At 42.4% G+C, this 23,561-nt stretch overlaps 1 protein-coding gene across 3 annotated transcripts; it reads right to left on the bottom strand.

Annotated features, from left to right (window-relative positions):
- Window positions 1–261: 261 nt before the first annotated feature.
- On the bottom strand, window positions 262–19,095 carry LOC123044221 (pentatricopeptide repeat-containing protein At1g63330). Of its 3 annotated transcripts, none has more exons than XM_044466897.1 (5): window positions 18,644–19,095; window positions 15,312–18,049; window positions 14,627–14,706; window positions 14,451–14,539; window positions 262–488 (listed from the first exon to the last, which is right to left on the bottom strand). In XM_044466897.1, exon 2 carries the CDS (start codon window positions 17,894–17,896, stop codon window positions 15,716–15,718), a length of 2,181 nt encoding a protein of 726 aa, XP_044322832.1. In that variant the 5' UTR covers window positions 17,897–18,049; window positions 18,644–19,095; the 3' UTR covers window positions 262–488; window positions 14,451–14,539; window positions 14,627–14,706; window positions 15,312–15,715. The 3 variants fall into 3 exon arrangements, with proteins under 3 accessions (XP_044322832.1, XP_044322834.1, XP_044322833.1); XM_044466899.1 differs by having other exon boundaries at window positions 14,451–14,533; XM_044466898.1 differs by lacking the exon at window positions 262–488 and adding an exon at window positions 517–1,776.
- Window positions 19,096–23,561: the final 4,466 nt, after the last annotated feature.

Here is a 23,561-nt window from a genome sequence, read left to right as displayed (position 1 = left end):
GAAGCAGCAAGACGACAGTCATGTTGGGGGTCGCTAACACTACCATCTTTGGTGTCTGGTGGTGGCATATGACCATTCAAACCTCCTTATCTATGTTTTAGGATCGGTAGTTAGAAGTATAGGGGGTTTAACCCATAAAATGTGTTTGTGCATGCGCGCCAGAGATGCTAAGGGACTGAAACCAACTTTGGTTTTGGGTGCCAGGATAAACATGTGCGTAGGGTAAGAGACATTTCTCCCCCACTTTCTCTCGGTTTGTTATACCAGGAGATTAATTTCAACATTCTACCCCTTTATCATAAGGTTAACAAGCAAACATCATAGGCCAACTCTCGATAGAAATAACAGACCAAAATAAAGTGTTACAATGACAAAAGAAATGTCACTGAACCTCTGTACTTACAGTACCATATCTTGAAATGAAAAGCATAATACTTTATGGGAATTGGTTTATTTGACTGTCATCAAAAGGATCTCCGGACCTATGCCTGACAACATAACCATAGAAGGGTCAGTGATAAGCCTTTAGCAAGATGAACCACAAAACTTATGAGACAAACATCATATGTTTAATCTTGGATTCTACTTCCAACAACATTAATATAGTGTCAATAGTTTTGTTAACACAATTGACATGTTATTACTCGCATAGAGCATTGGGTGTTCATAATCACTATAACTGGTTTAAAGGTGTCGTCTACTACTTTTAATTTTGGGGAAAGAATTCCTTCGGAATACAACATGTCTGGTAGCCTCTTAGCATAACACGAACTAGTTTGCATCACTAATGATGCCATGGTTGTCCTTTCTTGAGCTTTCCCATGATGTAGCTCTTTCCACAAGAGTGGAGATGTAACATGACGTAGAGTAGAATTCATAATATCCACACACACCTCACATAAATAACAATTTAACAATTTCCGACCAACCTACAATTTCAAGGTTACTTGTATCCTTATAAGAGAGTGTGTAATCTTTTTTATTGTGCATACACTGCAAGACTTGGTGGCTGCTTTCGAGTAGTGTACATTTCTAGATTTAGTGTATGCCGAGTATCCCCAACATAAATAAGGATATGTTCATATTTGATTACATATGGTGCTTTTGACAACTGAAGCATAAAGAACTGGCATTATCAGGTCAGTTTTAACTGATTCCTCGGTCATTGAAATGTCACAATTTTATCACCCTTAACATTCGGAGCAGGTGAGACAGAGTACTTGAGCCTAATGTGTTTCCTACATACTCTATCGGTGCATATCAATACAATATGACTTATACTCCTTTTGGACTCATGTCCCGGTGAACCTCCATACAAATACTGCATGAGGCATCATCAAATCTCTTGGTTGGCCAATGAGATTTCATCCACAAAAGGCAGTGAAACTCACACCGCAGACTTAAGGTACCATTGTATAAGCGCTTGACTTAGTTCATAACTTGAATTATTCACAACATGCCATGTTTCCTATCTTTCATGACAAAACATTCATGTTGAGCCACGCAGGATATTTAAAAATTCAATCAGCATAAAAGCATGCCAGAGTGATAACACAAGCATCGTGACAATTCCTCAGTCAAGACAGGATGATGCCATTGTGATCAATCCCTTCTCTCTTTATTATGAGCCTTTTGGTGGCTACAGGCCATTGTTTGAGCCTCCCAAAAACTCCCTCAAAATTACGTTTAGTTTTGCAGAGCCATTTATGGCCTACCATTTTAACTCACTTAGAAAACTCTACTAAGTTCCATACACCAGAGCTCGTAGTCTTCACCCTATATGGCAACAATACACAATGAGCAATCATGCACCAATTAGTCATAGGGAAATATTGAGGCTCAACATTAGGTGATGCAATAGAGATTTCCTAGTCCTTCTTAGTCCATGATGCATAGGAACTCATATCGCATGATTTGTGTTCCTAGGCTCTTGGTGATTACTTTACTCTAGTAGAACATATATCACATTCTAGAGTCTAATGTCTTAACATGCATACATTTTAGTTCTTGGTCCACATCACTTTGGCCGGACAAGAACTCAATAAAAAACATGTCACATGATTATAAACAAAGTTCACCTGAAATATAATCACAAGCCACAGCAATGTTAATGTCATAACTGAGACTGGACCGACAAACTTGCTTCTTTAACATTAATGTGTGCTTTTCATTAGGGAGTAAGTACACATAAACAGGATAAAAGTAGTCACAACACCAGTGTGGTTTCCATTCATTAGCCAAATAAGACTTCTTGTTGGTTCCATCCTAATAGGAGAAGTACCACCGTTTTTTTGTTGTCAGTGCTATTGGTGTTAGTAAGCCTAAATGTGGTATAATAGAACAAGCTCGCAATTTCGATGATGTCTCATCATTTACACTTATCATGCATCTTAACTGTATCATAGCACACATGATCATTCAGTCAAAAGGTCACCTATCTCACCTCATGGCTAGGCTGACATCACAGACTTGGGAGTACAACTTAGCCGGGCATTTAAAATGCATCGACAAATACTTTAGTTTTTCCCAACAGGCACTAGCCAAACATTATTGGATCACATAGTGCGGTGCGAAAAACCAACCACACGGCCATTAGCATTCTGCTTGACATGGCCTCAACTCGTTAGCAATAATCACACCCTTAAGGAAGTGCAATAAGGATACCATCAAGATAGACTTCATGCCCAAATAAATTTCCTAATAAAATATTCAGAAACTTTAGGGAGTGAGTCATAATTGTGCTTAACATTAATATCATTCTACAATCTTAATATTTAACATTCAAATGGTACTAAAAATGAGATCAGCACTAAAAAAATCATAATAATGGCATCAACACTAATATCGCGTTAAAATTTTCTCAATAAAATTTTCCCTGGATTTATGCTAGAAATCATATTTATTTATTTGGAAAAATGGACTAGGAGATTTTATTTAGAAAACTTTAATGTGGTATTAATGCTGATGTCATAATTATGACATTTTCTATGTTGATACCAATTTTAGTATCAGTTTAATGTTTATATGTTAAGATAGTAAAATAATATTAATCTTGAGCACGATTATGAGTCACTCCTAAAGTTTTTGAATATTTCATTCAGATCTTTTATTTGAGAGCAAAAAGTTTATGTTGTTGTCATCCTCACTGCATTTCCTTAATAGGTTGAGGCCATCTCACGCTGAACGTTAATAGTCATGCAGTTCGATTTTGCACGTCGCACCGTGCCACTTAATAATGTTGGATCAGTGTGCCTATTGGGCAAAATTAAAGTCTCTTCATGGTGCACTTTATGTACTTTAATTTAGACATGCATTGGTTGATGCAATGAAGACCATGTTGACAAAATTATGATTAATTTTCGGAACGAGAAAGTTTTGTTTTGAAAATTTTATTAATATCATGGTCATTTTACAACAATTGTTGCTGAAAATTATTGGCAAAGCAAGCCATGTTATTTATCTAATCATTATCACTTACCAAACATTATTATTTGGCGAATCCTGATTTAATATCAATGTCCAAATTTTATTATTTGGAGAATTTATGATATTTTGAAGATTAATATTAATGTATTTTTCATCGTGAATGTTACACTAATAATGTTCACTTAGTGGGTGTCATGTTTATTATTACGGTTATACTAATGTCCAATATTAATGGCATTTTTATACCATGTCATTGAGAATTTTAATAACAAAATAAATACTATTGGTTATTGTAATTGTTGATGGCAACTTTTATTGTCAAATTTTACTAAACATTATGTAATTGAATGTGAGTCCTTTTGTCTGATGACACATTGGAATGCATTATGTTGTTGCTTTGTATCAATACTTCTTGTTAATTTAACCAATGTTTTTGCTGATCATTATATAATTTTAAGTTTATAACAACAACGACAACAACAAAGCCTTCAGTCCCAAACAAGTTAGGGTAGACTAGAGGTGAAACCCATAAGATCTCGCGACCAAGTCATGGATCTAGCACCTGGATAGCAAGCTTCCACGCACCCCTGTCCATGGCTAGTTCTTTGGTGATACTCCAATCCTTCAGATCTTTCTTTACGGACTCCTCGTTCGATCTACCCCGACCTCTCTTGTCATTATCAACACGCTTTGAAGCAGCACAAAGGTTGTGGAGGAGCAACTCCACTTTGCTGCTACAATGTGTATAACACAAGTGTTGAAGGAACAATTTCAACATGTTGCGCTAGATATCGCTCTAGAGGCAAATGTAGGCTGATATGGCAGCAAGAGTTCAATCCAAAATTCCTAGAGCACAAGATCTACTCCAAGACCTTAGATAAGAACAACAAGTTCTATTATAGGTAGTGGGTACATAGTCTGGTTTACAAAGTAGAGGTGAGGACCTCTATTTATAGGTTCACATACTTCTACTTATAGCTGGAACACTTTAGAAAACATTATTTAGGATTCATCTCTCTACTCACAACTACTTATAACTAGAGAACTCTAGAAACAGTGGGTAGGGTAAAGAAAACAAAAGAAATACTACACTAGAGTGGAAGCATCTAGAAGTAGCCAAACTGATCTGGCATGTGTTTTTCTTTCTTCTCATCTAGTGTTCCTCGTCATTCTCCCCTGGTTGTTTGGAACTCGCCCTCGAGTTATCTTCATAGAGCACTTCTTCTGGATGGTAGAGCGTCAAGTCCGCAACATTGAAAGTGTTGGAGATACCCATGTCACTTGGAAGATCTATCACATAAGCATCATTTATCTTCCTCACGATAGAGAAGGGCCCATATCTTCGCTGCCTAAGTTTCCCTTTAACACCTAAAGGCAGCCTCTCTTTTCAGAGGTAGACCATCACCTTATCACCGACTTGGAATGATTTTGGCCTCCTTTTGCAATCAGCAAGTTGTTTATATTTCTGATTTTGTGGTTCCAAAGCACCGCGAATCTCTTCAAATAACTCGGTGTAATTATCAGCAAAGGATAATGTTGATTTCGAGTTTCCCCTTGATGATAGTTTCACCAGGTCCACCACATGTGTTGGAACTTTAGTGTAGACAATTGAAAAAGGGCTCCTTCATGTGGATCTATGCTTGGAGTTACTGTAGGAGAACTCTGCAAGAGATAAAGCCATATCTCATTGCCCCTTTCTTTCTCCACAAATGCAACGGATCAGATTACCCAAAAACTTGTTCACCACTTCCGTTTGCCCACCTGTTTGTGGATGAGCAGTGCTAGAAAATTTTAGTTCAGTGTTGAATTGCTTCCACAAAGTGAGCCAAAATGCAGCAAGAAACTTGCTATCACGGTCTGAGACAATGGACCTTGAAACTCCATGAAGTCTGAACACTTCTCGAAAGAATAGGTTTGCCACATGATGAGCATCCGTTGTCTTGCGGCATGGGATGAAATGGGCCATCTTAGAGAATCTATCCACGATCACAAACACAACATCACCTCCTCGTCTTGTTCTTGGCAAGCCCAAGACGAAGTCCATAGAGATGTCCTCTCATGAAGCAACAGGAACAGGCAAAGGCATGTATAATCCCGTGTTCTGGACTTGGCCTTTGTAGGTTTGACATATAGGGCATCACTGGACAAACTTTCCAGCATCTCTCTTTACTTGTGGCCAAAAGTAGCGAGCTTCCAAATTAGCGATAGTCTTGTCCCATCCAACATGGCCACTAAGATCACTTGAATGGAGTTCTCTAATTAGTTTGTCACGCAGAGAACTCCTTGGGATGCACAAACGATCATTTTTGAAGAGATAGCCATCCTGCACCAAATAGTCGTCACCTAATGGCTGGCCCCTTAGGTGCTTCACCCAAACATGGCCAAAGTCTTCATCATCCTCATACAACTCCTTTATTTGATCCATGCCTGGAAGTTCAGCTTCAAAAGAAGTCAGGAGGCATGCACGACGACTCAAAGCATCGGCCACTCAGTTCGTTGACCCATATTTATGCACGATGAGATAGTTAAACCTCTCCAGATATGCTGCCCACCTCACTAGCATGCGGTCAACATGCTTTTGATTTCTAAAATGCTTCAATGATTGATGGTCACTATATACAATGAACTCTTTAGGCAGCAAATAAACTTCCCAAATTTTCAAGGTTGTGAAAACGGCATACAATTCTTGCTGATAGGTGCTCCATTTCTGTCTAGCTTCACTTAACTTCTCACTAAAGAAAGCAATGGGCTTCCTTTCTTGAGATAGAATAGCTCCAATGCCTACTCCACTTGCATCACACTCCAACCCAAAAGTCTTGTTGAAATCAGGTAGCACCAAGACAGGAGCTTGTGATAGTTTTTGTTTAATATCATTGAAACTAGCTTCAGTTGCTTCTGTCCACTGGAACTTTCCTTTCTTCAAACACTCGGCAATTGGTGCCATGATAGTGCTGAAATTCTTCACAAATCGCCTATAGAAAGTTGCAAGGCCATGAAAACTTCTTACCTCAGAAATGGTCTTCGGAGTTGGCCATTCTCGGATTGCTTCAACCTTAGAATCATCAACACGAATACCGTCACATGTTATGACGAATCCTAGAAAAAGAAGTTGTGTTTGCAGGAAAACACATTTCTTCAAGTTGACGTAGAGCTCATTTTCCCTTGGTACTTCTAGCACCTTCCGAATGTGGTCAAAGAGTTCATCCTCATCCTTGCTATAGATCAAGATGTCATCGAAATAGACCACAACAAAGTGGGACAAGAAGGGTCGAAGGACTTGATTCATTAAGCACATAAAGGTACTTGGTGCATTTGAGAGTCCAAATGGCATGACTAGCCATTCAAACAACCCTTCCTTTGTCTTGAAGGCGGTTTTCCATTCATCCCCAGGTTTGATACGGATTTGATGATATCCGCTTCTTAAATCTAGCTTTGTGAACACTCTTGCTCCACTAAGCTGATCCAACATATCATCCAAACGGGGAACCGGGAATCTATACCTTACAGTGATCTTATTAATGGCTCTACTGTCCGTACAGATGCGCCAAGATCCATCTTTCTTTGGCGTGAGTAGGGCTGGTACAACACATGGACTAATACTTTCTCGAATGTGCCCCTTTTGCAGCAATTCCTCCACTTTCTCCTTCAATATATATGCTCCTTTGGGCTCATTCGATAGTGTGGAAGATTAGGAAGACTTGCTCCCGGAATTAAGTCAATTCTATGTTGAATTCCTCTCATCGGTGGCGAGCCTTGTGGCTCTCCAAGTATGTTCTGAAATTCTACCAATAAACCACGTACCTTTGCTAGAATTTCAATAGTCGGGTGCTCTTCTCCTTTTACAACAAGTGCAGCACACAAATCTGCCTCCTTCAAGTCTTCCATAAACTCATGAGAGGTATGGGGGATAGTTAACATAGTATTCCCCTCCTCCTTAGAGGTATTACCTTCGGTTTTGTTTGGTAAGATAATGATCTTTCTCTTGTTACAAATGAAAGAGTAGAGTTTTCCTTGCCCTTGTGTGTAGTATCCACATCAAATTGCCAAGGTCTCCCAAGAAGAACATGGCTAGCGTCCATATCAACTACGTCACACAACACATTTGAGCAATAATGCTTGCTCAAGGAAAGTGACAGGTTGCATTGTTTGGTGATCCTCATATTTGTTAAGCTTCATGCACTAGCCAACACAACCAAAAGTCCGAACTGATGGAAAGGGCTAGTACAATCCACATATACTGTAACACCCCCTCTCACGTGTGACGGGGAAGACAAGTCAACACATACAACCGGAAGAGAGCGACGACGCGCGAAACTCACGTATGACTCAAGAGGCCTCTACGTGGACACAAAGGGGGGCTATCAGCAATTTTTAAATAAATTGCGCAAACCAGGACTTGAACTCAAGACCTTAGCTCCGATACCATGTTAAGCTCCATGCACTAGCCAACACAACCAAATGTCCAAACAGATGGAAAGGGCTAGTACAATCCACATATACTGTAACAATATTCACTCCTTTCTTGATCCACCCAATAGTGTAGGAGTTTGGATGATCATGAGTATCAGGCTTTAAATGGCTCACCAACTTCTGGGAGATAAGATTCTCGCAGCTGCAACTATCAATCACTAACTTGCATACCTTGCCATTCACTGTGCATTTGCTCTCAAATATTTTCTTCCGTTGTGTGTCGTCAGGTTGTGGTGTGGAACATAGGAGATGCTGAATCACACATACCACCTCTTCACCTTCTTCTTGACAAACCTCTTGTCCCTCTACATCTTCAGATTTGTATTCTTCCTCATCGCCTTCATCATCATGGATAGTTGTGTTAACAAATTTTCTTAGTGGGCAGCTGTTGGATATGTGTCCCTCTTCACCACATTTATAGCATTTTGGGCCTTCATTGGACTTGCCCTTGCCTCTAGTTTGCTTCTGGATGGGTCGTTTTGCCTTTGGTGGAGCCGTCTTTTCTTCCACTCTATTAGGCTGACTCCTAGACGAGCCTTTGGTATGAGGATATGGAGGATATTGGCCTTCTTGAAGCACGTTGAACAGCACATTATTGTGGCGGTCTTGCTCCAAGATTACATCTCCTTTGATGAACATCTTCTTCTTCTTTAGATGAATCTCCTTCAATGGTAGCAGGGGGGACACCCTTTCTTATCATCTCAACCAAACTGATCAAATCTCCGATTAAGATCTTCACGTGGCTCTTTGATTTGTTGTTATGCGGCATCCATCCTCTTCTCCAATTGCTCCATTGCTTGCTGCAGCTTGCTCTCGAAGAGGACAGCAAGAACTAGTATGGGTCAACGAGGCTCTGATGCCACCTGAAGCAGCACAAAGGTTGTGGAGGAGCAACTCCACTTTGCTGCTACAATGTGTACAGCACAAGTGTTGAAGGGATATCGCTCTAGAGGCAAATGTAGGCTGATATGGCAGCAAGAGTTCAATCCAGAACACCTAGAGCACAAGATCTACTCCAAGACCTTAGATAAGAACAAGTTCTATTATAGGTAGTGGGTACATAGTCTGATTTACAAAGTACTGAAACTGCACCTCTACTAAACCTAAAACCTTTCGATTTCAAGGTTTGTCTCCATAACTCTAACTTCCTACTGACCCCCATCTGACTATTATTGACTAGCACCACATCATCTGCAAAGAGCATACACCATGGGATATCTCCCTGTATATCCCTTGTGACCTCATCAATCACCAAAGCAAAAAGATGAGGTCTCAAAGCTGACCCTGGTGCAGTCCTGTTTTAATCGGGAAGTCAACAATGTCGCCATTACTTGTTCGAACACTCATCACAACATTATTGTACATGTCCTTGATGAGGGTAATGTACTTTGTTGGGACCTTGTGTTTCTCTAAGGCCTACCACATGACATTCCGTGGTATCTTATCATAGGCCTTCTCCAAGTCAATGAACACCATATGCAGGTCCTTCTTTTGCTCACTGTATCTCTCCATATGTTGTCGTACCAAGAAAATGGCTTCCATGGTCGACCTCCCGCGCATGAAACCAAACAGATTTTTGGTCACGCTTGTCATTCTTCTTAAGCGGTGCTCAATGACTCTCTCCCATAGCTTCATTGTATGGCTCATCAGCTTAATTCCACGGTAATTAGTACAACTCTGAACATCCCCCTTGTTCTTCAAGATTGGTACTAATATACTCAGCCTCGCCCATTCTTATGGCATCTTGTTTGCCCGAAAAATGAGGTTGAAGAGCTTGGTTAGCCATACTACCGCTATGTCCCCGAGGCCTCTCCACACCTCAATGGGGATACAGTCGGGGCCCATCGCCTTGCCTCCTTTCATCCTTTTTAAAGCCTCCTTGACCTCAGACTCCTAGATTCGCCACATAAAACGCCTGCTGGTATCATCAAAGGAGTCATCCAGTTCAATGGTAGAACTCTCATTCTCCCCATTGAATAGCTTGTTGAAGTACTCCCGCCATCTGCTTAATCTCCTCGTCCTTCACCAGGAGTTGGTCTGCTCCGTCCTTGATGCATTTGACTTGGTCAACATCCCTCGTCTTCCTCTCTCGGATCTTGGCCATCTTATACATGTCCCTTTCGCCTTCCTTTGTGTCTAACCGCTGGTAGAGGTCCTCATGCGCCCGACCCCTTGCTTCATTGACAGGTCGCTTTGCGGCCTTCTTCGCCATCTTGTACTTCTCTATGTTGTCTGCACTCCTATCTAGGTATAGGAGTCCGAAACAATTTTTCTTCTCCTTAATAGCCTTTTGGACACCATCATTCCACCACCAGGTATCTTTAGCTTCACTTCTACTTCCCCTGGACACTCCAAACTCCTCCAAGGCCACCTTACAAATGGAAGTCACCATCTCCATCCACATATTGTCCGCATCCCCTCCTTCCTCCCAAGGGCCCTCCTTAATAACCCTCTCCTTGAACGCCTGAGCTACCTCCCCCTTGAGCTTTCACCACTTCGTTCTAGCGACTTTGGCACGCTTATCCCTGGACACGAACCCGAAAGCGAAGTCAGCAACCACAAGCTTATACTGAGGGACAACACTCTCTCTAGGTATCACCTTACAGTCTAGGCACGCACGCCTATCTTCTCTTCTCGAGACGACGAAATCAATCTTGCTAGAGTGTTGACCACTACTAAAAGTCACTAGATGTGATTCTCTCTATTAAAGAGGGTGTTAGCTACGATCATGTCGTAGGCTAGAGCAAAGCTTAAGACATATTCTCCTTGATTCCTGATGCCATAGCCAAAGTCCCCCATGCACCCCTTCAAAACCTGTGTTAGATGTACCCACGTGGCCATTGAGGTCTCCTCCTATGAAGAGCTTCTCGCCAATGAGTACACTCCTAACCATGTCCTCCAAGCCTGCCAAGAACTCCCTCTTGGTTTTCTCATCGTGGCCTACTTGCGGGGCATACGCGCTAATAACATTGAGAACTAAGTCCCCAACTACCAGCTTGACCAAGATAATCCGGTCTCCACGTCTCTTGACATCTACCACTCCATACATGAGGCTCTTGTTGATCAAGATGCCTAACGCCATTTCTGCTTGCAGCCGTCCATGTGTACCGCAACTTGAAGCCGGTATCCTCCCACCTCCTTCGCCTTCTATCCCCTCCATTTGGTTTCTTGGATGCAAAGGATATCAACACCTCTCATCACCGCTGCATCAACTAGCTCCCGAAGCTTCCCTGTCAGGGACCCTACACTCCAGCTACCTAAGCGGATCCTCCTAGGTCCGACTAGTTTCCTTACCCTTCGCACTCGTCGAGTCAAATGCAAAGATCCTTGCTCATTTTCCACTACATCCAGGCACCGATGTAGCGCGTCACCAAGGATACGACGGCCCGATCCTGGCTCACTTGTCACCGTATCTAGATCAAGATACGGCGCACCATCGGGGGGGTGGGGGGTGACGGCCCGGCCATTGCCCATTTGACACCACGCGCGGGTTCCGATGTGGCGCGTTGCTGAGAGGGTTACGCCCCAACGAAAATCTTTTGGGTTTCTTTATTTAATTTTAAGTTTCTCTAAGCAAAATAAAACAAACAAAAACTTCTGATCAAATATTTAGTGAGCAGAAGTTGTTACAATATATGATAATATTCTGACTAGCGTTGATTATTTTTATGGTCAATTATAAATACATATGTTTCTTTTGGTTTTCAACTCAATGGCAACAATTAAACATGTTTCTAATTTAGATCAATTACAAAGTTAATTCACGGTTCAAGTTTTGTTACGACGCTCAAGTTATCATCTCTTTTTAGCAATGAACACCAACAATGGTACCATTTACTTGGACGATGGAGTTGATTTTCTCAAATGGAAGGAAAAGATCATTTTCATGCTTGGGCTTAACAACCTACAACATGCATTACATGGGAAGCTCCCACAACTCCTACCACTAACATTGAGAATTACATGGGGAAGCACCCACTCCATTTGATTTTCTCAAATGGAAGGAAAAGAGCATTTTCATGCTTGGGCTTAACAACCGACAACATGCATTACATGGAAAAGCTCCCACGACTCCTACCACTAACATTGAGATTACGCTAACAAAAAAAAGATTTACGACAATAAGGCAAAATAACGCGAGCGGTCCAATAAAGAAAAACCATCTCAGCTGAAATAAGAGATTGCAATTCCCGACTCAGACTATGCCAAGGAGTGCTTGGCCTCTAGTGAGGAGCATTTTAAGGGCACTTCACCCGATAAAGTTGAGACTTAAGGGTTTTGTCATAAGGACAATAAAGAATAACACATTAGAAGAAAATTTGATTCATGTTTTTGAGGTGAACCACTTGGTCTCTGTAATACAATGATTATGTGTGGTTTAAATCCCTAGTTAAGTTGAATTACAATCATGTGAGTTAGTCTAGCCATGGGGCGAGTTATTTTCATGAATATTTTGCAATGATCCTGTGTGCTTTGGTAGAATCAAACTGTAAGAGAAATGTAAATAATGAGACATCGAAATTGAGGTTGTTCTAGTATACCACATTCCGAGGGGGGGATGGAACAATCACTTATCCTAGTAAGACCATATCACCACAATTAAAGTAAGTTCTCTTATTAAGATGGGACCAACAAGAAGTCTTATTTGGAGAATGGATGAAAAACACGCTAATATTCTAACTCCTTGTTTTAACCATGACTATGTATACTTACTCCCTTATGACATCTGAAGCACACATTAATTCTAAAGTGGCAAGTTTGCCAATCTATGTCAATCATGATACTAATGTACCATGTGGATCAATGATGTTATAATCATGTGCCATGCTTCGTTAAGTTCTTCTCCATTTTCTATCCAATAGTAATGCGGATTAGAATAAAAAATTGTACTTGTTAAGACATTAGACTCTGGAGCATGATATATGTTCTACAAAAATAATGTGCTCATGGGAGTCGGGGCCTAGGAACATAAATCTTGAGGAGAAGCGATCTTACGTACTGAATATCCATGAAATCTTTGTTCATATGCATCATGTGGAACGAGGGCTATGAAATCCCAAATACAACACCTAGCTTTGAGCCTCAGCATTAAATGTTAATGGTCTTTTGCCATGTAGAATGAAGACTATGGGCTCTACTGATGTATGGAACTTAATAGAACTTAATAGAGTTTTCTAAACGAGTTAAAATGGTGGGGTGTAAATGGCTTTGCAAAATCAAACATGACTCCTGAGGAAAATCTCAAAAGGTTCAAACAAAGACTTGTAGTGAGGCGTGTAATAAAGAAAGAAGATATTGATCGTAATGACATCTCTTCTCTTGTATCGACTAAGCAATAGATGATGTTAGTGGTGTTTTAATTTTGACTTCATTAAGAATGTTTTACGTGGCTCAACTAGAAGATTTTGTCATGAAAGAAAGGTAACATAAATCGTGTTGTCAAATAATTCAAATTATGAACTAAGATGAGCATTCAGACAATGGTACCTTCATTCACCATCAAATCCCATTGACCAACCAAGAGTTTTCCTATCTCCCAATTATGACACAAGTGATCTTGGTGATTACTCACGCATTACTTGTATTGAGATTCACCAGGACATAGGCCCAAAAGAAACATATGACATAGGAGTACATCGGCACGGTGCAAAAGAAACACATTATACCTAGCTAAGAGAGGCGAAGACCATCCACCACCACCGGCCACCGCAAGGTTGTGCCGTGGGCATCCTACACATCTGTTGACCAACTCCTCGCTGCTCGGAGGCGCACGACCATGGGACTCTGCTTTTCAACTATGGTAATGACCCAACACTTCCACTAGAGTTTCATATACTCCCTCCGTCCGAAAAAGCTTGTTCCTCAAATGGATGTATCTAGCACCATCCATTTGAGGAACAAGCTTGGGACAAGCTTTTTCGGACGGAGGGAGTAGGCGCACTAGCTTAGGATAGGTAATGAAGTTAAACCTAAATCTAACAGTAATTGATGTGCGCGTTCTCTTGCGAAATAGCATGTCATATTCATGTATCAGGCTGCACTATATAAAAGAACAGTATTCTCTTTTCAAATGGTCAGATACAGGTAGCAATATTGATGTTTTGGCTCTTGAAATAAATAGTAGCCATGAAGAGTAACAAACAAAATGACTAAAATGTACCCATGAAATTCAAAGTTTTAGAAAGGAAGATTCCACCCCGAAATTGTTTACAGAATTAATGGAATCAATCAACCAAACACTCTTGTTATTAGATTTACATTTGTTAATACAAATTTGATTCCCCCAATCATGCGGCTTAGTTCAACTGTGGAAAGCTGGCAGCATTCACTTGTGTCTTGTGACATGAATTGTTATGTACTCCCTATGTTCCATAATTCTTGTCGTAGTTTTAGTTCGAAAAATTGAACCTATGAATTGTTATACTTCGGTACATGGCAATATGAATGTGAACACAGACAGAGACCAAAACTATATGATTTTTCTATCACACATAAAATATATGGTATAAAGAAAGTGTGATGCTGAAGGGAAAGAGGAACGTGAAGCAACGTACAAGTTTCTCAGCCTCAACTGCACAATTCTATTCAGAGCACACCGAGTGCCTTCTCCCATGCTTTCTGCTACAAGTATAATAGCCTGCACCTGGCACATTAGCACCATTTAAGTATCACCAACGAGATGGAAACTCGCTGGAATATGCTGTAGAAAATTCTGAGCAGAATCTGCTACCTCTTCCTCTTGAGCAGCACTCTGAAGATCAAGATCGTCTTTGATATGTTCATCCACAGAAGTCCATGTAACACGAAACCCTGGTAAAGGCATTAGCGGATATTAACACAAGCAACTCAATCGTCCAAAGGAAGATGCAAAACAATTTTCGTCAGAAATATTGCTGCAAATGATGTACATACAAAAACTAACCCAGTAGAGATAGAAACATTGAATGGTATTGAAATGATGGACAAGAAGTAAACTTGGAATACATGCAGCAGAAGGATGCGGAAAAGGTAACAAATACATACTTACACCGTTCTTTATATCTTTTTATTAATTTTTAGTCGTTTTTGGACTATAGTTTGCTCAATTTACAGAATTAAAACTAAATCCACCTAAACTTTCAATGGGAAAACAGATGTACAAATCAGTATGCGTGCAAAGAGGGTCCAAAGGTGCTCTGATTTTATTAAACAACAAAGGTATGTATGAGACTCACCAACTCATACAACGACCTATTAGCTTAAGATATTATCGGTGCAGAACATTTCCCTGCAGCATGGTATAATACCAATATACCATTTCGAGAGGTTCCTTTTCTAAGGTTGGCATGGAACCAAGTGGTGTAGAAAACCGACAGTAGAATTTTGGTGTGCATAAGGACTGAAAAAAAAAGGAAAACAATATAACAGCTGCAAACCTGGTGAACTGTGGGTTATCATATACATCTCTGAGATTGCCTAGATGCTGCCTAACACTGCTCACATGACACACAGACACCAGTCTAGATCTGATCCTGGGTCTGTAATGACATGCTGTATGCCAGATCTGATCAATCACGGCTGCTCTCTGCTTTCAGCTCAATGAAAATGCTTGTCAATTGACTATCAAATAAGAAAACTTAAGGAATACATGGATAGGCGTGCTTATGTCTTTAGGCCACTTCGATACACATGGCCCTCGCATTTCTAGTATCACCTGTACAAGCTCGCTACAAGCGCTGAGAGCTGCTCACTGTATACCAAGTTTTTCAACTGCTCTCCCTCTCCACCACCAATGAATTGTTGAAAGTAGTCGTTCACCCATAGAGCTCAATATGAAAACTTATGATATATCCTTGTCTTCCAGGGAGTCCTGAAAACTATCTCCATCATTGCCAAATCCCAATATACTACTCAGCTTGTCATCCGGTGTAATGCCTGCCTGGAGCATACTGTTATACATCATATGAGCTTTCTTCTCATCTCCAGTTTTGAAGTATCCAACTATCATATCTGTATAAGTTACTACAGTAAGTGTAAGCCCCTTATTTATCATTTCTTCCATCAACCACTGTGCGCCATCCATCGCAAGCACTTTACTGAAGCCCCCAATTAAACAAGTATAAACAAAAGCATCTGCTGATAAGCCCCCTTTCTCCATCTCTCTAAAAATTTCCAAAGCTGCCTCCATGTTTGAACGCTTACAATAGCAATCAATAAGAGATGTATACAAAATCCTGTCTGGTGTCAATCCTTCCCAAATCATATGCTTAAACAATGTCACAGCTTCAGAAAGTCTGTCATTATGGCAAAGACCATTTATTAGGCTAGTATATGTGAATATATTAGGTTTTGTACCCTCATCCAACATTTTATGAAACAATCTGAAAGCCTCCTGAAGTCTCAGTGCTTTCACACAGCCATTAATAATAATACTATAAATGAAAGTATCAGGAACACAGCCTCTTTTTATCATGTCTGCAAAAAAGGCCCACACATCATCGCATTTGTTGACCTTGCACAGACCATTTATGATAACTCTGTACATACAAAGGTTAGGAACAATTCCAAGATGGCGTACTTTATCCAGGAATAGGAGGGCTTCATCGATCATCCCTTCTTTGCTGAAACTGTCAACTAGAATGGTGCATGTCACAATGTTCGGGCTTATTCCCTTCTCAAACATGAGTTCGAATACTCCCAATGCTTCTTTGAGGTAACTATGTCTACAGAATGCATATATCAGACTAGTATAGTTGTAAGCATCTGGAATAAAATTATGATGAACCATGTTATTCCAAAGGTCATAGACAACCTCTAGATCCAAATGTTGGCAACAACCATCAAGAAAAATGCTGTAAACTATGTGGTCATGCTTGACACCTTGTTCTTTGAGCCTCCTAAACAGGTCAAATGCCAATTCAACCTTTCCAGCTCTGCAAAGACCATGCAGAAGTGAAGTATAACTGACCAGAGTAGGAGCAATCCCATTTCTTACCATTTCGACAAGCACGTCATAGCCTGCCAATAGATCCCCTTGCTTACATAACCCATCAACTAATATACTATAGCTATGGGCATCTGGGATAAACCCACCCTTCTTCATCCCATCAAACACCTCCATGGCTTTCTGAACCTGATCCTCGTGACAGAAACCATGAATCACAGCATTGTAACAATAACTGTTGCGAGGGTAGCCTCTCTGACAAAGCATTTGAAGAAAGTTCCATGCAGATGACACATGTCTGGTACGGCAAAGCCCATAGAGGTAAGTGCCATAGGTTACCGCATTCGGTTTCATGCCTTTCATTTCCATTTCACATAGAAGCTCAAATGCTTCCTCCAAGCATAACCTATCTCCATGTGTATAAGCACTCATCAAAACTGAATAAGAGTACACATTTGGTGACGGACCAGATGTATTCATATCATCAAACAAACTCCTCGCAGACATGATTTGATTCCTCTCCACTAAACACTTCAGCAGGAAGTTGCACAACTGCAGCTCAACTCCAACCTTCTTGGCCTCAATGTAAGTGAGAAGAGCATCCTCAAACATTGACAACTCTACAAAAACCCGAATAACTGTAGCATGAACTTGTAGTAATGTCATTGACCCACCCAAATTACTGACCAAAATAGGTGCCAACTCAAACAACTCTGGGCCGGCACTTCCACAGTAATCAACAATGCTCTGCATGAAGCACCGGATCTCTCTGATTCTTCGCGGCAAGAAGGGTTGCATAAGCAATGCAAACAGCCCAACTGACCGGGATAGCCCATATAACTTCACACACTCCCTGAAGGTAATCTTCCTGGCCTTGTTCCAGTTTGATGTACGAACTGCTAGTGTGATCAAGGGAGGAAGACACTGGTTTTTATACTCACTGTAAAAGAAGCTTCCAGTAGGTTCTTGATGATCTAAGCTCTTCAAGCAACAAGCCACAGAGTAAAGTCGCAATGCCGGAGGGTAGCTTCTTTCTACAAGGGCTTGACGCATGAAACTTAGCACTGCTCGGTGCATAGAAGAGGGCCGCCAATCCCCTCCTTACACTGACAGCATAAGCCGAAGAAGGAAGAATGTCCACTACTTTTGTACTTCATGGAGCAAACTTCCTTGAAAAGTTAACAGTGAGGACCACCCAGGAAATAATAAGACAAGTTACATGAAAATTTCCTGCAAAAAAAAACGTTGTAACTGTTATCCTCAGTGTCAAGGCTCACTTAGAGCAACAAATCGAAGCTTTCTGTTTTCAAAACATATGGTGCAGGATTAAATTTAGGTTGGCGGGAACCATTGTACCTGATTAAAAGCACCCAACCAAGGAATGACATTTAAAGAAGGGAACAACAGTGGAAATCTGTCTAGCAAAAGAAAGGACTCGAACATGAACAAAAAAACAGCAGATATAGTATGTTTATTGTTAGAAGAGAGCAGCTACATCCACAATGAGGACTTAAATCATGCAAACATAGCAAGGATGTTATTTTGGCAGAATTAATTTGTACACAGATGTTTTCAGCTGGGCACGATTCAGACAGAATATGACATTACAATTTGGGCCAGATTAAAGCTGGGAGCATAAATATTGCAGACAGCAAAGGTAAATTATATGCAGTCGGATGGAAAGAAAAAAGCTAGGAACCTTATAGGAAAAATCTCGTTGCCAGTACTCACTACTACAACAGAAATGTGGCCTAGCTTTGCATAATAATGAACACTTGAGGTCAGCAGCTGTGGAGCCAGGATTGCGAAAGAGCCGGGGCGAACCTTTTATTGGAAAATCAACCTGAGCCAGTTAGCACAGCTTCGATTAACAGTGTAGGCCGAGGATTTGAGGGGAGACAGCCCGCTGTCGCCGCTCGCAGCCGGCAACCTCTCCTTGTCGCTCTGTCCCCGCTGGAAATGGCTGATGCGCCCCACTCCGGTGAGGTCCTGCGGCGCCTGGCCGTGGGGGGCTCTCAATCTCGGGCGCCGAAGCAAAGGGGCGATTGAGGAATTACCGCAGCCCGAGCCGGCGCGTCCCCCGCTTGGCCGCTGAATCAGTCACGCGCTCAAGCCGCCGGCCGTCGCCCCGCACTCTCACCGCTAGTGGCGCAGCCGAACATGCTCGCCGAGCCCCGCCGCCTACGCCCGCCGCCCGCCGCCGCGCGCCCGAGTTCTGCTGGGGTTTAACGAAGTTTTTTGTTGGCCTCTGCTCCTCGGCTAGGTATGCTGGGAATCCAACGCAGGTGCGGTTTCATCCAACGGACACGATCCATCGTTGCAGCGTGAGATAGGAGCCGCTGCAGTAGCGTCACTGCCAGGTGGGCCCGCGAGACACCGACGAGGGGCGGAAGTGGCGTGAACTGTATTACAAAGCCCGAATGACTAGCATGAACTTGTATCGATAAAAAAAAAGACGCGTCTAGCCGGCACCCAGCCGCCCAATATGATTAGCGAACGGCCGGTCATTTAAGGAAATATTTCGTCCCCTTTCATAATCAGAAAATATTTCTCATCTAATCCATTTTCCTTGCTACGTATTAAATAGCAACACATCCATATGTTTCGGCGCATACGTTTTGTTTTCCTATGCATTTATTTGTGGTTTCAGAATTTTAAAAAGGTATAACTTTTAATCCGGACATCGGAATTGTGGTCTGTTTTCACCGTTGAAATCTTCACGACATGCTCTTCAAAACTAGATCCCGCATGGGTATGTTTCGACGAACTAGTCTACCTGCCAACTAAACATCAATATGTGTGCAACTAGACTACATGCCGCGCCAACTGAGCATATATGTGTGCCAATAATCTTTTTGTCAACTAAATATCAATGTGTGTACAACTAGACTAAATTCCCGCGCCAATTGAGCATATGTGTTTGTCAATAGTCCTGACTACTAAATATTAATGTGTGTGCAACTAGACTATATTGCCGCGCCAACTGAGTATATGTGTGTGTAACTAGTCTTGACAACTAAATATCAATATGTGTGCAACTAGACTACATTGCGGCGTCAATTGCGCATATGTGTGCAACTAGTGTCCTGCCAACTAAACATCAATATGTGTGCAACTAGACTAAATTACAAGTCAACTTAGCATGTGTGTGTGCAACTAGTCCTTCTGGCAACTAAACATCAATGTGTGTTCAACTAGACTATATTATAAGCCAACTAAAACATCAATTTGTGTACAATTACATTAAATTACAGGCCAACTAATTTTTAAAAAAAATTGCACCATGTAGTACTAAAAGTTGCACAATGTAGTAGTTTAGTTGCACCATATAGCATCAAAGTTGACATAAAAAAGTTCGTCGAAACATATCCATGCGGGATCTAGTTTCAAAGATCCCGTCGCGATGAATTTAATGGTAAAAACGGAATTGAATTCCGACGTGTGGTTTAAAAGATGCGGTTTTAAAAGAATTTAAAATCCCAAAATAAAAGTAGGTGAATCTGTATTCTTTATCTGATGGGACTAGCGTGAACACATTTAATGCCAGTACCAACATGAGGAGGAAGGCAAGGAGCAGGGGCAGCGCAGCGGTGAGCCTCAAACCAGGTGGCACCTGCCCCATGCGCGAGCGAGATCGAGCAGCCCGAGCCGGCTGCTCGGTTCGACTAAAAAGCGCACGGGCACTTTTTAGATTTCAGGGGGAAAAAAGCACTGGATCTCTCTGTTCTTCGCGGCGAGAAGGGTCTCGTAAGCAATGCGCAAACAGCCCAATTGACCGGATCTTTCTGTTCGCTTCTCTCCGAGCACCGGAGTATCTCACTTCTGTTGGTCTGCCCATACCCCAGCGACTGGACGAGAATTGAATCAGCCACAGAGCCAATGTAATTTCCTGCTCATGCAACCCAAGCGGGCGAACGCATTGCGCTAGTCGTCCGCAAACTTGTTGAACGAAAAATATTTGCACTACTGCGTACCTTAATACTCCCTGTGTATTTCTTTACGGATGGAGTACTAAGGTTAATTTGCCGCAGAATACATAGCGTGCGTGACCCCAATGTGTAGCTGAGTTTGGTTGGTGGCTTATGACAGGCGCAGCTTCGGTCAAATTTTGGGCGGCGGCCAGGAAGTCAAGCTCGGTATGGCCAGCAACGAGTCAGCCAAGGAAGTTGACCACGTGTTAGCACCAGTTCACCTTGACCTCAGTCCTCAGTCCAGAATTGCATCATTCTCTGCGTGGTGCAAGTCACATGGTTTGACTGTGCGGCCACAGTCACAAGTCAAATTGTCGATTGTGAACCTATGTTACGATAAAACCAAAAATCCCAAAGTATCAACCTATAAAATGTGCAGATTGCATCTTTGGACGAACACTTAATTCGTCTACCATAAGTTCATTTTCGGCGCTGCACAATATTTCCAAATTGGAGCATCCTAAGTACACGGTGCATGCATGTTCATAAATCGAAGACCATTTGTTGCCTCTTCAATTTCTCATTCTACCTCACACAGAGACGAGCATTCTATGCCAACCAAGCTGGCCTACCAACAATTGTATATTACTAAGCGTTCACTTCCCATCCAGAAGCAGCACAGCGAGTCATCTAGTTTTGTGAAAAGTGTCAAAATACTCTTAACAGATGATTGATCATTTCTTCTACCGTCGATGTATTGGCTAGACGAATCATTTAAACTTTTAGCCGGCCCTGCGGTGGTAATATCCCGCAAGTTTCCTCGCTTGTCTATCATTCTCTGCGTGTATCAGCATATATATCAGAGATCAAGAGATGCAACAAGTATAAGCACAGACGTGGTAAGTATTAGCATTACGGACACATACATTTAGTCTTCTGCCGAGCTATATTTGTCACAGCCCTAGATTAGCCTTGTTGTCTTTGCTTGATATTCATGTCATCATGTCTAAATTTAAATGAAATTTGAATTGAGCAATTTTCAAAGCCTCAGAAACCTTCTAAAAATGATCAACATTAAAATCTTCTCAAAGAAGTCCAAGAAAATGTTCCTCTTAGTCTCTGAAAATATTGCAAAGAGGTAAAACTCAAAACAATATTTTTGGTATCTCAGAGTTAATTATTTTGGGCCTTTGAATTAAATAAATAACTATTTGCATTGGATATGTATTTGTTAATTAATTAATATATGTCCAATAATTCTGATCTTTGATGAAGGGCTTTGGAATAATCCAACTAGTCCCTACCATAACTATCAGAAGCAATAAAAATGATTTAGTGTCTAAAACTAAATCAAAACAAACTACAGAAAAAAATAGAAAACAAAACAGAAATATAAAACAGAGCACTTACCTGGCCTACTTACCTGGCTGGCCCAGTTACGGCCCAGCTCCTCCAGCAGCCCAGCCCACCTCCTCCTCCCTGTCGCCTTCCTCCTCGTGCCAGTAGGCAGAGGAGGGACACGGCGCACGCGCCCGAGCTCGCCACGCCACCACCCTGCTCGTCTGCATCGCCTGGCCACCGCGACGCCTCGCGTCATCTCCTCGGCGCTGCCCCGACCCCCTGGACTCCCTCTCTCTCCCCCAAACGCTCTCCCCTCCTCTGTTCTTTCCGCCACCGAACGCGTCCGTCGCCGCCGACGAGCGTCGCCGTGGCCACAGCCACTGCCTCGCCTCGTCGTTGCGCCCAGAGGCTCCGCCTCGACCCCCTCTTCCTCTCCACCAACCCATGCCCCGCCGGACGCCCTGCATCGCCGCCCACGCCATCTTCCCCATCTCCGGCCGCCCGAGATCGCCGGTGCCCGCTCGCCACCTCCGAAGCCTCCCCGAGCCCACCGAGCTCTACTCCCGACCCCTTGTGAGCTCCTACGCCTTTCCCCTCTCTCCCCGCAGTCTAACTCGCCCTCTAGCACTAGCGCTGCCGCGCCCGAGAGCTTGCTGCCGCCGTCCATGGCGCCGCCGCGGCCACAGCTGCTGCCACTCGCTTCCGAGCGTTGCCCCGTGCTCAGCACGCTCCCAGGAGCCGGGCGCGCCCACCAGTTCGACCTACCGTTCCCCCTAGCGCCAACCCGCACCAACCCCGAGCTCCGGCCGCCGCCGCGAGCCTGATTCCGGCGAGCCCGTTCGACCTCAGCCCCCTCCCCGCTTGCTTAGATGGATGCGGCTGAGCGCCAGCTACGCGTAGATGATCGTTGCCGCTGTTTTGGTCGCCGGAGGGCGTTCCCCGAGCCCCTCCGCCGCGTCTGGACTCGCCGGCGGCTAAACGCCGGCGACCGTTGACCCTTGACCGGCGTGGGTTGACCCCACTGCCCGGTTTGACTCTCCCCTCTCTCCCACTGACATGCGGGCCCCGCCCGGCTAACCAAGTTAGTTAGGGTTAATTTTAATTAGGTTAGTTAGTCCAGACACTGACACGCAGGGCCCACAGGTCAGTTTGACCTGGACCAACCCGTTGACCTGCTGACGTCACTATGAGGTCATGCTGACGCAATAATTCCTTTCTGGAATTTAAATAAATCTTAAATGATTTAATATTTTCAGAAAATGTCCAAAACTTCTAAAAATCATATAAAATCAACCGTAACTCAGAATGAAATAAATGATATATGAAAAATGATCAGAAAAATCCAATCTATCCATCTGTACCATTTTAATGCATGTTAGAACAACTTATAGCTGCTGTTTAGCACAAATCAATTAAATGGCATTTAAACTCTCACATATGGAGTTTGAATTTGAACCTAGTGTTCAAACCAACCCCATTTAACCTGTTGC

This window comes from Triticum aestivum, chromosome 2B (genome assembly GCF_018294505.1).
Source record: "Triticum aestivum cultivar Chinese Spring chromosome 2B, IWGSC CS RefSeq v2.1, whole genome shotgun sequence".
Classification (NCBI taxonomy): Eukaryota; Viridiplantae; Streptophyta; class Magnoliopsida; order Poales; family Poaceae; genus Triticum; species Triticum aestivum.
The sequence above is the reverse complement of the archived record's forward strand: the minus strand, read 5'-3'. Positions and strand labels throughout refer to the sequence as shown.